The sequence below is a fragment of the Falco cherrug genome, chromosome 7 (genome assembly GCF_023634085.1).
Source record: "Falco cherrug isolate bFalChe1 chromosome 7, bFalChe1.pri, whole genome shotgun sequence".
Lineage (NCBI taxonomy): Eukaryota > Metazoa > Chordata > Aves > Falconiformes > Falconidae > Falco > Falco cherrug.
Window position 1 is genome coordinate 895931 of NC_073703.1, and position 13556 is coordinate 909486.

The 13556-nt window shown below is 42.1% G+C and overlaps 1 protein-coding gene across 11 annotated transcripts in view; it reads right to left on the reverse strand.

Annotated features, from left to right (window-relative positions):
* MYO9A (myosin IXA) overlaps positions 1-13556 on the reverse strand; it is a 184229-nt gene that overhangs the window by 90236 nt on the left and 80437 nt on the right. For all 11 annotated transcript variants that reach the window (XM_055716037.1, XM_055716034.1, XM_055716040.1 and 8 more), the window contains one exon: positions 8266-8355. In XM_055716037.1, coding sequence (XP_055572012.1) covers positions 8266-8355 — 90 coding nt within the window. The remainder of the gene's footprint in view (positions 1-8265; positions 8356-13556) is intronic.

Sequence of the window (13556 nt, forward strand, 5' to 3'; positions counted from 1 at the left end):
TAATGAAAACAGGTTAAAAAAAGACCGAACGTCAATGGACTCTAGTCTTTCTAATAAAGGAAGGATGCTGTATCCCATGAAGAAACACATGCAGGACACCAGTCTGATAAAACCACTAGTCTCATCTAATCTGTATTCTGTCACCAAGCACAGCTGGTCCTTGCATTTTGAAGGGAAAAATGAGAAACTTAATCCCATGAAACAGTTTCTTTTGAAGTTCTACACTGACAGGTTGCCCTCATGTCCTGAAGCAGAGACGCTTGCTCGGCTCTTAAAAGCTTTGTGGGGTTTCAGTTTTATTCTATTAATATTTATCTGTTAACTCTGAATACACTCATCAACGTACCAGGTCTTCAAAGGAGCCCTGCTAAGCTCCTGATGCTAATAACCTGTGGTGACGAGTCTCCTAAGCTAATGGGGTTTGGCATATGTAGGTGCTTCCAGCAGTTTTGCTACTTTCTATGCCATTAAGTGTCCCTGTCCTCATACTTCAGGACTGAAAATTTTCATTCCACTTTCTTCATGCTATTCATTATTTTCTCTCCTACTTTTTCTCCTCTTAAGATTTTCAGTCTGTTAAATCCTCATGATTAGTTACAACTATGATCTTTTCCTTTGGGTTTTTGGTTTGTGTTTTTTTTTGTTTGTTTTTGTTTTTTAAACATCTTAGGTAATGTTATGCCATTTGGCCCCGAAACTCCATTCCTTTTCTTTTTATAATGGTCTGAAAAAGGCATTAGACAGTACCACTACTAGCACATAAGCTAATGAAACATCGCTCAACTCTTTGCTGTAATGAAGTACTTTTTTCCCCTCATTAAGGTCTGCTCCACAAGGCTTCTCCATCTTGTGTCTCTGCCAATTAACTGTTACCATGCCAAAAATTAAATGTTCTCTCCAAGCCTAAGCCACTTACGCAGCACAGTTTATTGTCCAAAATAACCACCCTGTGATAGTTATTCATGAACATGCCAAGTGGCTTCTATTCACCAGCAAGAAATTCATCCCAGGTGAAGGAGGTCAAGGTGAAGTGACACTTCATGACATGGAAAAAAAAAAAGTCTCATGGCATCATGCCACCGGAACGGAGACATGTGCCTACCCCACCGCTCCTGGGCAAGAAGGGTTTCCGCCTCTCCCCCGTTCTCCACACAGCACAATACTGGTGTTTACTAGACTTCTACTGAGCTTATCAAAAGGACACAAACCCAACTCTCCTTCCACTCCAAGGACTTTCTCTAGGTTGGTTAATTGAGCCAGAACAGACCCAGGGATGATGAACATCTGAGACAAAGGACAAAGCGAGGCTGCCCAGCCCTCAGCAAAGGCAGACAGAAGACCTGGACTGTCTTCTCCTGCTTTACTGTCATACTAAAACCACAGTTCAATGCTCATTACCCTCTGCTTTTTTCTGCCATAGCAGGTTTTCAGGAGACTGAATATTTTGGTTAGCAAATCTAACCTGAATTGCATAAATGCTTTTCTAACTAATCATTAGCTGATTTCACATGGACCTATAGCTGCACATATTTATGCAGAACAAAAAGCGCTTCACAGATTCAATTGCAATTTGAGTGCTCTGCACACCATCACGGAACAGTTCAACGGTGTCCAGCCATGGCCACATAACCACCTGCCTGTAACACTCATTTGCTAAATAGCATATAGCCATTTAAGCAAAGGTATGATGGCACATTACATCCTATAAAACCTTTCAAATTAAAATTTTCAAAATATCTTGGCATTACATAGAATGTTAGCAGACCCCAAGGAACTAGGGATACTTAGGGCAGTGCGGAGGGACTTAAAAAAATGTTTGCATTCCAAGTCTTGCTGTCACAAGATAGAAGAGTGCTATAGGGGCAGGAAATAACATGCCTCTTTTTTTGTGCTCCACAACATCTGCTTGCAGGCCCCCCCCCCCCCCCCCCCCCCGGGAATACAACCCAGTCCCCTTCAGTTCTCTGGTTTTTAAGACAACCATTTTCCAGTTGCAATTATGAACACACATTAAATTAAACACAAGTCATATTTATGGTGACATCACATCAGACAACTAGCTCCTAACAGCTTTCAAAATTAAAGGGAGGGAAGAATCAGGTCACTTGTTGCCCAAGAAGTTTTCTCACATATTTTATTTCCATTCTGTTGGCCAATTTCACATCAGGTTTCTTCCGGAAGTGTGAATGAATTAACTAACCCACCCTTAGGGATAAAATGTCCTTGGTCACAAATGGCTGAAAGCTACAAAAATCTGCTAAACTGACATCTTTTTGCAAAGTCATTCACTTAAGAAATACCATCAGAACTAAATTAATTGGAAACATCACGGAAAAAAACTATTTTCTGGAGCAGTGTAAAAGAGGACTCACTAACAGATGTATTTACTTTGATAATGAGTTTTTCCTCATTCGATGAAGAACATGGGAGAGTACAGAGACTGGTGAAAAACAGAGAAGCAGGTGGCAGACACCAGCCTGACACACAGAACAAACAGGATGGAAACATGGTGGGGACGGCTGAGGGGCTCAGACACAGGGCTCACCTCTGGCGTGATGCAAAGGGGGAGTGGGTACCACCAGCCAAGATGCTGAATGGATACGAGAGAGGTACGTGCTTCAACTAATGGCCTTGGAGACTTGCAGTAAGCGGAAATGGGGAAAAACTGAATTCTTTGAATTATTTAGATAGAAGCAGGAAGACAGACACAGCCCAGAAGGGCAGTGCCTTGCACAGGTTAAGATGATGCTCAGATTATACAAGAAGGATCAAGATAAAAATTTTTAACAACTCCCAAGTTCTCCACAAAGATTTTACTAAAGTGCTCTGCTCCTGCATTGGCTGTGTGTTTCCTATCAAACATCAGCTAAGCCATTTAATATTTATCATGTTTGGTTGTTGGTTTTTTTTCTTTTACATATCTGAAGTGTGGCTTATGAAACTTCCCTACCTCAGTAGGAGAAGTGCAAAAATCCACATAATAATATATGAAGAAAATGCTAGAGTCTGGAGTTGAGGGGCACTTGGGGAAGGACAACAGCAACCCCTGGCCTGTGTTATTATTCTGTTGCCATTAAAATCCTTTTTCCCTCATTTCATCTGTGTGCCTGCTGTATTTTACCTTATTAGGAAGAAGAATACTGTGGCTGCAGAGAGATCCCAGCGTTCAAGACAGACCTGAATCAAATACTCTGACCATCCCAGACACCACTGATGGCTCTCTTGCTCCCGTAGTCAAATGTCTTTTCGAAGGGTCCTTACCACCGCATTTGATTTGCTAAATGAAGTGGACTTGGCCAGCTCACTGTTACTAAATGCTGTCCTCACCCTCCACAGATACACCATGATTTCTCTGGAAATGCATTAACTGCTGCTAGCTCCATTAATGCACCATCTCATTCTTGATAAAGACATAGGCAGCTGGTTTGGACAACAAACCCAGACCTCCGAACACAACTGCAGCCTTTCATGTCCATGCAGCCTTTTTTCCCCAAGTTTATCTACAGTGTAAAGCTTCTAAACCTTAGCACTAGACCAAATTACGCAGTCATTCCAAACACCACATTAAAATACCATCCAGCTACTATAAAAGGAAAAGTGAATGGTTTCAGGAGGCAGCTCTGCGGCAGACAAGCCAGTGTGGCTCTGAAGATAAGAGGCAGCTGCCAGAGGTAAATATAAGCATTATTTATGGATGTGGTGTCCTCACTCATTTAAATTTCGACAAGTGCTGGAGATGCAGACTGAGAGCCAACGGGCAGCTCTCCCTGCAGGGCTGCAGATACGTGGTGTCTACTATCAAGCCCACGTTTGCCATCAGTGCCACAGCAAGGAGAGGCTGCAATTACAGAGCAGTGTTGAATTTTACCTTCAAAGCCAGGTCTCTCCTTGACTGCCTCTTTTTCATTTCAGAAATACCAGTAGCTCCAGCAATGCAGGAATGTACTTGAATGTTAACGCCATGGTCAGATACAACCTCTTAACAATACAACACAATTTACTGAACAATCAGAAAAATCTGACGGCACATTACACTTTGCAGAGTCTTCCTGAAGAACCACATGCTCATTCCATAACCCTTGTAATGCCCTGAGGACAGGCACTGACTACACGCCAAGAAACAACCGATCACACCTTGAAATGGGAGCTCAGTTCACAAGTTTATCTGCTGCTGGCTGTGGCCCTGCTCAAGCAGACGCTGCCGTTGCATGTCTTGTACCCCCCTGGGCCAAATAAAGTAAACCAAAATCTCTATGTGCTGGGAAGAACTTAGAATTTTATCAGCTGAAGAGAACTTGTTCGGTTGAAGATGACTGTACTGGCAACTCCTGGTACAGAGGAGGCAGTGCTTTTGCTTTGTGGGACTTCAAGACAACATTTTAACGCATTAACCTGATTTAGGTCCTCCAAGGTCATCCAGCAGAACAGCTGTATGCAGGCAAGACTGAAGAAGCCTTACTTACTGAAAGAAACAGAGTTGGCAAAGCCAAAATTTAAGCCCAACTAAAAAACGGCATGCAACTCGCTGTGGCATAGCCCAACATGCCTCATGGGGGCAAAGCCATCAAGAAAAGTCGTAAGTAGCACAATATGGATTAACAGAGAGGAGATGGTTGTTAATTGCTGTTGTCACCTTCGACACTGTAGGCTTCAGGCTAATGGAAGTCCGTTCACCAGTTGTCTCCACAAGGACATTTTACAGTACCTTTTACACAAGCATCAAAATGTGCCAGAATGAAATATTTAGTTTTACATAAATTACTGCAAAGATGAACAGAACAAACCCAGGAAGAGAGCCTGATTGTTGCCAAGTGCTCAAACCACTGCTGGAAAAAAAAAAAAGTCCCAAAGCACAGGACAGTGTTTCTAATCATCACACAATAACAACGCAGTGAGCAAGCATGCAGACAGAGAGGAATGCAGCATCACTGCAAATCCAACAAAGGCGTCCCCTCCATGTGCTTGTGGGACTACAGCTCGGGAAAATGGAAGAGAAAAGGCTTGACTTGGTATAATAAAGTCCAATCTCAGCTCTAATGTGTCCCAGCCTCTGAAGGAAAAGATTACTCCAGGCCACCTACATCTCCTCTGCCCATTCAAGACTATTAAGGCGAGGGTGACAATTGTCACACAGGGACCCTGAGGTTATAGATCTCACAGGAGCCAGGCTGTGGTCACAGAATGATCACATTAGCATTAGCCATTCCATGGAAAGTATTCCTATGTTGAGTTGTCATCCACATGTATTTCAACACTGTCTGATGAAAGGGATCAGCAAATGACAGCCCCTGTGCAGAGCAGAGAAAGTGAAACAATGCCTGAACCCCCAGGGGCATGTCCAGCCACCCACGCTGAATACAGTATGTGTCTTTAGTATGGAGCAGATGCACATAGGAACCTCCATCAAAGCTCAGGAACCCACCCCAAATGTAAGATCTCTCAAGGCTTTTTACTTAATAATGTTTATTTCAAATTAAAGCACCATACTTCTAACTCTTTGCTAGTAACTAAAAATTTAGGAAGAGATAGAAGACAACCAAGGAACCCAGGTCTGTGAGTGCTCACCTACAGAGCCAATGGCTCCATCAGGATCAGTCTCCTCAACAACAAACTCTCCCGCTGTCCTGGGCAGTCTCATCAGTGATGCTGGAGGTAGAATAGCCCAAGGCTATTTAATCCCATTTCACCTAGAGAGCCCAATAACGTACTATTTCCACTCACAGGCAAGACAGTAGATTTCAGAACCAAATAAAACTTCTTAGAATTCCTTCTTTTGCTGAGTTGTTGCTCTTCTTTTATAACTGCTACACTGTACAGGCTGCCTGTATAAAATCATTCAAAGCCTTGGAATGCACTTGGGTAGATCCAAACTGCTCTTCTTGATGGCATAAAAAAGCAAGCGCATGCCAAAATGACATTTTTACAATCCTTTTTTGAGAGCCACTGCAGTAGTCTTTTCCAGACAAACTGCTCTGAAACCTTCAGTGTATCAACAAGCCATGCAAAAAACATCACACATTCAGCATCCAAAAAATAAAGTACCTGCTACATACATCATCACTTTATCAGAAAAGGCAGCTGCCTCTGAGTTATAGGAACTGTGGTGGGACAGTCATGTCTGAAAATCCTCAAAACCTCAATCACTCCACCCATTTGAGCCAACTATAATGCTCTTTTGTAAAACACACAAGAAGAATAACCGGCACTGTTGGGAACCAATGAGCTAACAATCCAATTAGTCATGAGTGGGATTATCAGATATTCTCTGTAAAGTCCCAAAATGTCAAATGAACCTTACTCTTCCTCCCCGATTCAGACAGATCTGATCTAAGTCACCTCTCTTACTGCCCCAGCCAGACAAAGACCAGGAGAAGACCTCTTATTATGGTGAGGTTCCAGTCAGAGCATCTCCAATTCTGCGCTAGTACATCGAGCATGAGCAAGCAGCAGCAAACCTCCCAGCAGAGAGAAGCCATTGCCAGGTAAAATTTGGTGGTCAGGATGCTAATGTTGTAAGGCCAGCGAATGAAACACATGGGTGGTGCCTATCTTTTCTTAATACAGTTCATAGCTGCTTACAAAATGGTTCTGTCATGGAGATTGCATCAACCTTTCCCACCAGAGCCTTGTGCTCCTTTGTCTTACCCCACAGTCACCACAATCACTAGACCTTCGCCTTTCATGTCTTGTACTAGTTATTGGTGACAAACCTTTCTAAGTGAGTACCTGAGATTTGTGAGCATAGACATCACCAAAACCATTCTGGAAAGCACTTGAGAAATTCATGCTCAGGCAGTTTAGGCAGCAAGAGGGATTCTGATCTCAACAGAAATCAAGGAGCATCTAGGTAAGACTGTTGTGAGCTGCTTCAATACAAAACCTGGTGGCCCAGGTTAAAACATTAGAAGAAACAGTTTAATGCAGCCTGCCATGCCTTGCAGCAAGGTGGCTGAAGGCCCAGCGCTGCACATTGTTCCATCTTCACAGCTGTTGGGAAGTAACCTCCAGCAGAAGGCCGGTTACAGTTACATTTTAAACTTTTCTACCAATTTCTCAAGCCTGTGCCTAAGATGCAGGAAAAAAGTACAAACACCACATCCATTATACACCCATCACAAAGACACAGCAAGAGCATTTGTGTGCCCTTTGTTACAGGAGATTCAAGCCTTGCACAAAGGCAACATTTCACTTTTAAAGATTAAAGTTCAGTTAACAGTTACTGAGCTTAAACACAAAATTGCAAAAGGGGAGAATTATTCTTTTTTTCCTGGAAAAAAGGAACTGAATTATCTACAGCTGACCCTCACGACAACACATCCTGTGCTCACTTATTTGTGACACAACAGACTGCTCTCGGAGACGTTGCTCAAGATGGTGCAGATTCTCATACAACCACATGACAAGGGGAACCCGGGGACCGAGTGTGGTGCAATGTGGTGCCTAACATTCGTAAACTGGCAGAGGGATACGAGAACACTAGATGCAGAAACAGCCAAAACAAGTACCACAGCAGAGCAGAGCTTACAGACTTTGGAGAATATTAGAAGAAAAAAAAGAGGTGTTTCTGTTTACCAGCCACAGAATGTAACTCAAGATTCCAGGAAACTACATATTTAGAAAAAAACATGTTTGCTGACATTGTAACCCTGAGACAGACCATAATAGAGAAGTTAAAACATTTCATGCAGTGCCAGCCCCGTGGTTAGCAGTGGTGCAGACTACACTCAGGTCTGAGGGAGGCTGATGGGGCTGTAACTGCTCCAAAGCTTCCTGCAAGGACCCAGGTTGTGAGATGTCTGAAGAAAAGCTAATGGGAATCTCCTAAGAAGCTACTCCCACACAAGATCCATGACTAACAGACACGTAGAACCCCACCAAAAATTTTGTTGGTCTTAAGCCACTGCTCTGCTGTGGGATGAATCAATACTACAGTTAAGGAACATATGAAGACTACTACTTGTACCATATATACTCAGCAATGCACAGTTCTGCTTTGGAGAACATTCACACAACCAGTTCAAATTTAAACAACATTAAAACAGTTAAAGACTAGCACAGAATAAAGCCCAAAACCTGCTCTCCAGGAATGGTGCAGAAGGTAAAGTCAATCATTTCCTACATTCATACTCATTACCTTCTCATATGTTATTTTTAGGTAAATAAATAAAAACTGGTAAGAAACTCTAGTGGAGCTGAATGTACATCTCAAAGCATTGAAAACCACCCCCAGCGTTGCCTTTTTAATAATAGGCATCATGTACAGACCTCGGCTAGTTTGTATGGCAAGATCAACTTCTCTCCTACTGTCACTGTCTTTCTGGTAACCAGGGCCTCAAACAGCATCTCTTCTTTCACCTAGAACAAAAATCTTGATGTTAATGATTATTCCAAGAATAAATTTTTAAAATATATTTTTATATTTGTATTGTGTAAACACTGTCACAAATTTAAAATAGATAAATTTGATTTAAAAAATTAAAACATTTTTGCCAGCCCTTGCAGAGTTAATGTTCAATGCATAAGAACAAGCTAGCCATTGGGAGGAGACAACTCAGCACGTAAATTCAGCATCAGAAATCAGACACCACAGTATTCAAGGGAATCTGATTTTCCCCATTCAGTCATCACATTTCGAGCAATTTCCCATTGGTTTCCTTTGTTCCTGGTGCAGCTTCTCCCTCCCACACTTTTCGTTGGCAAAAGAAGTCAACTTTCTAGTGTTGTCGAGATGACATCATTAAAAATTACTCAACAAATTAGCAAAACAGTGTAATCCCTTTAAGAGACATCTGAGAGCAGGGTTTTTTCAGGGTGGGGAGGAATTAGGAGGAGGAAGAAACCTTTGGAAAAGCATCTGATATTTACTCTGCTATTCACACCTGATACCCAGTCCCTAAAGACACCAGCTCCCAGGGGGCAGGAAGGCCACAATCTCTGATCAGCCACAACAGAAAGCAGTTAGCAGGGGGAAAAAAAAAAAAAAAAAAATCATTTGTGTAAACACAGGTGCTTCAGCAAGTAGGTTACCAGTGCCAACAAATTAAGCAGTACATGCCACAAACTGATGGGAGAAAGCCTCTTTTCCAACCAGTTTCAGGTCCCTCTTATTTTGATGTTCCCTGGAGAAATTCAGAAGCATGCCCTCTCTAGCAGAATAGACAACAATACACTTGGACATAAGTTAGAGGGAAACAGTTTCCGGTTTGATGCAGATGATTGGAAACTTAGTGGTTTATGTACTTTGACTCATTGGTTTAATCCAGTAATTAGTATGAAGAGCAATGCAAACACCACAGTGGAACTTATGAAATCTCACAAACCATCACAATAATGATGCTGTTCTGTACAAAAAACTACTTTGTACCAAAAATATCATCATGGGAGTCTCCCTGATAAGCTCCAGTGCATTTTATATAATTGACTTTTTACTGCAACCCTCACTAATAAGAACTTGTTGCCATGGTGTGGAAAGTACAAAACACATAGTCACTTGTGTATGACCTTCACCTGCTAGCAAGTTCTACGTCACTGGAAATCAAACATCAACACCTTGAGGTTCGTTTTAGTCCTCAGCAATACTCTAGAGCCCCCAGTTCCCATGATCTGCATTTACCTTTCAAGCTCGAGAGGAATTTTTCTGGTTCATGTGAAAATCCACTGCAAGTTTTCACATTTGGTTTCTGTTCCTCTACATTCAGCAAAACAGTTTTGTGGTTTTTTTTTTTTTATTTCAGTTCTGCAGGCAAAATGTGGACACTTTTCCAGCAGCTTGCAACTGCAGGACCATCAACTTCCCTCCCTCAGCTGCACAGCTTGCAAGTTTTACACCATCCTTTTCCCACTTCAGGGATGCTGCAAATCCTCAGCCTGCAAGCTGGCTTTTTTTAATTATCAAAGGCAACAAGGCAGAGGGGTATCAGATGGTTACTAATCAAAACAGCCCAATGTAATGTTCCTAAACAATATAAATACTTCCAAGTCTCAGAATTGTCAGCAAACATGGGCATTTTAAACAACTACCCGTGCTGTCCTTCACCATCCCCATCTAACTTTCACCCTGGTTTCCTTCTCCCTCTGCACTCTTGATGGACAAGACCTGCAGATGTACATCCTTCATCTCCAGACCTGCTGTGAGCTGACCTGGAGGGCTCACATCAAATCAGCTTCTCATACAAAAACACACTTGGCAAGGATGGGAAGGTAATCCCTGCATCTCCCTGGGTCTCTGCCTGCAATTTACCACCCAGCAGAGCTTGATCTTGATTGCTTCATCACCTCTGAGAGCCAACACCACAGGTACAGCCAAATTATCCTAATCTTCATTTAAGGACACAGCTTGAAGATGGCTGACTCCTGATGCCAATGAGGAGCCATAGGAGCTTTCTAAAGATAAACTTGGCGCATGTCAATGTCTAAGGACACCTGGTGCATGGAGACTCTTGCAACTTCCCCACTCTGAGTGCATTATGCTTACTGGAGGAAGAAGCATAGGATGTACAAATAGACACAAAAAGAATCCTAACAGATTAGCAAAGAGGAGAACATGACTTTTTTTTTTTTCGTGCCCTGGGAGTTACACTTCTATCTTACATTTCATGGGTTTTTGCTTTTTGGTGCTAAAGGGCAAGTCCTGCTTTCCCTTATAAAAAAAGCTACACGGCCTGTAGGAGTTCATATCTTGATTACAGGGACAAAATACAGATTTAAGACTTCACTGCCACATTCAAGTTGAACCAACCCTGAGAGGGCTGTATGACTAGAGCTCTAAAACCCAGTGAAGAATGACCAGCAACACTGCCATGGCCATAAAAGTCAGCGGTGTGTGGTGGGGAGCAGCCAGCCAGCAGGCTCCCACAAGGGCTGGGCTCCAGCCAAGGCAGGCGGAGACTGCTTCTCCAGTAATGCTGGGGTATTATGTTATAGCAGCTGAAGAAAAACGAACCATTTCCAAATTGAGAGCAAGAAAACATCACTTTTTGTCTCTCCTCACATATTTGAGAAAAGAATTACAGTGCTGAGTGCTCATTCAAAAGCTGCCTGGTGTAGACTAACAGAAAATAAATTCAGATTTCTATCAGTTCTTCTCAAAAATGATCTGAACCTTTTCTTCAGACTTTCTTTCAAACAACCAGAAAGTTATCTGACTTGAGTTCTGGCTCAGACCTTTGCATTCGATGAAGATGTTCCTGCTCATTGCAGGGGGCTGGGCTAGATAAACTTCAGAGGTCCCTTCCAACCCGTTCTACCATTCTATGATCCCCAAAACTTTATCTGGAAAATGGATCCAGAAGGGAAGGCTGGATTCAAGCACTGCCTGCCTTGTAATTTCCACCTTCCGTTTGCTCCCCAATTACTTTCCAAGATGTTTACCACAAGAAGTGCAATGTCTGCAGGATCCCTCTGGTAAGCTAAAGACAATTTTTAGTAGAAAAAGAACTTGAACGCATAAGTCTCCCACAGAGATAGACATTAGCTCCAAAAGCTAACATCATCGATGCAAAAAGAGATCTGGAAAAACTAATTTAGGACACTTGTTAACTTAGATTTACCTTCACTTGCATTGAGGCTGGCTACCTAAGCCTAAAAACCGAACATAAAAGTGCTCCACTGAGCAAAGACAGAATTTGCCTTCTTTAACAATCCATCCATGGGAATAATTTACAGTATTACTAAATACACACGATTAAAACGTTCCTGCTTTTCTAATGGGAAAAAAAAAAAAGTCTCTCAAGGTCAACTGACCCTAGATCACTTCTAATAGACTGATTTTGTTAATAAATCCACAAATGAGCCTTTCCACTTTTTCCCAGAAACACAAGTATTTTCCCCAGTTTTACACAACCCTCTACAATTCCTGCAGAGGACCCGTGACATTTGCAGCACATGCACAGGACTCCACATCTGCTCAATCCATCAGGCAGCCTCGCCATCACACTATGGCACGGCATTTCAGCAAAGTTTAAACAAAGGCCATGAAAGACCTGCCAAAAGCCTCACATAATCCACACACTATGTCTATTCTTGGAAAAAAAAAAATGGAATCAGGGTCTTACTGTAAATGAAACTATGATCTGCAGAATCTGGCCAAAATCCTATATTGCAGCTTATTTATTCAACAAAAGCCGGTCTAAATGTTTTAATAAACCGAAAACATATTGGATGGGGTTGTTGATATCTAAGAAAAATCAAATCCATCACAGATCCTCATCTCCCACATGCCTTCAAAAAATTTGCATATTAGCTTCATTTATAGGGATGCAAATATCACTATACAGAGGAAGAATAGTTGTTCAGTGCTGTTGCACGAGCTGCTGCAGCAGGGAAATTCCCCCAGATGTCCTTAAAGGCTCAGAGGCTCCAAGGTAAACCAGCTTGCTCAGGATAATTTGGGCCAGACTTTCCCTGAGAGGGGGAAAACACCTCAGCTTTCCATAAGTTTTTCATTTCAGCCAGGCTGTTGTCTTCTGTCCTCCCCATGAAGGCTACCGCCCATCGGTGCCGTGAAGGAGGACCTTCGCATCCCCTCTTCTTCGCTGGTCTCAGAGATGGCCAATTCAGCTCCTGCTTCTCAGAGCCTTCCCACCAAGTCCAGATGGATTTTTTTCTTCTATTTTCCATGTGAAATCTTTGAGTGAATAAATCCAGCAAGTCATTTAAGGAAAACAAAACGCAAAGTAAGAATCAGATCAGAGAAGAGCTGGTTTTTTCCATCAATTTGCTATGCTCAAGACTGTCAAACACTTAGTGGCTGTATAAAAAGAAGTTCAACTATTTGTCAACTGATATTACTTTTATTCTGAGATGATTTTTCATTCTTAGCAAGTAATGTCTGGATCTAGAGAGGGGATTAATAACTTTTTCAAGCCAATTCATATTTTTAGCAACAATGGTGTGAAAAGCGAAACTGTATCCTGTTAAGAGTTGTAAGTAGCTAACGAATAAAGTGCATTAGATGCTCTTTGAAACGGTGTTTCATCTGTGAACCCTTCAGTCCTCCCTTTTGATCAGATATGAATAAGCATTACAAGATCTATTCAGGTCTGCAAAGAAAAAGAAACCAAGTGTTTCAGACAAAGAGATCAAGCCTCTTCTCTACGTATGTTTGGGGTTGGGATTTTTTGACATATTGTTGACACTGTCTGCAAGTGAGCATGGTGTCCATGCTCTGTGCTGTACCAGACCATGGCACTAAGGCACCAATGGATCTATACGGCTGAACCGATGCATCATTTCACATGTACACGTGCAAAAAATAACCCGATACCTTACAGCACGCAGATGTTGCAGAAGGGTTTGTTTGCAGAAGAAAGCCAGGGCAAAGACCCAAAGCCTGGAACTTTTCCAGATCTCCAAGTCACTCTCTTATTCAAAGCTTTTTTAAAACACAATTACTTCTTAAATGACTTGGCAGTCTTGTTACGGCCATTTTAACAGGGTAACATCAACAATATTCTCCTCCAAACTCTTATTTTCCTTCTGTTTATTTCTGCAGTCCCCAAGGCCAAGATGCAAAGAGTATCCAGCTGCTTACACCCATATTTTACAGAAGCTTTTCC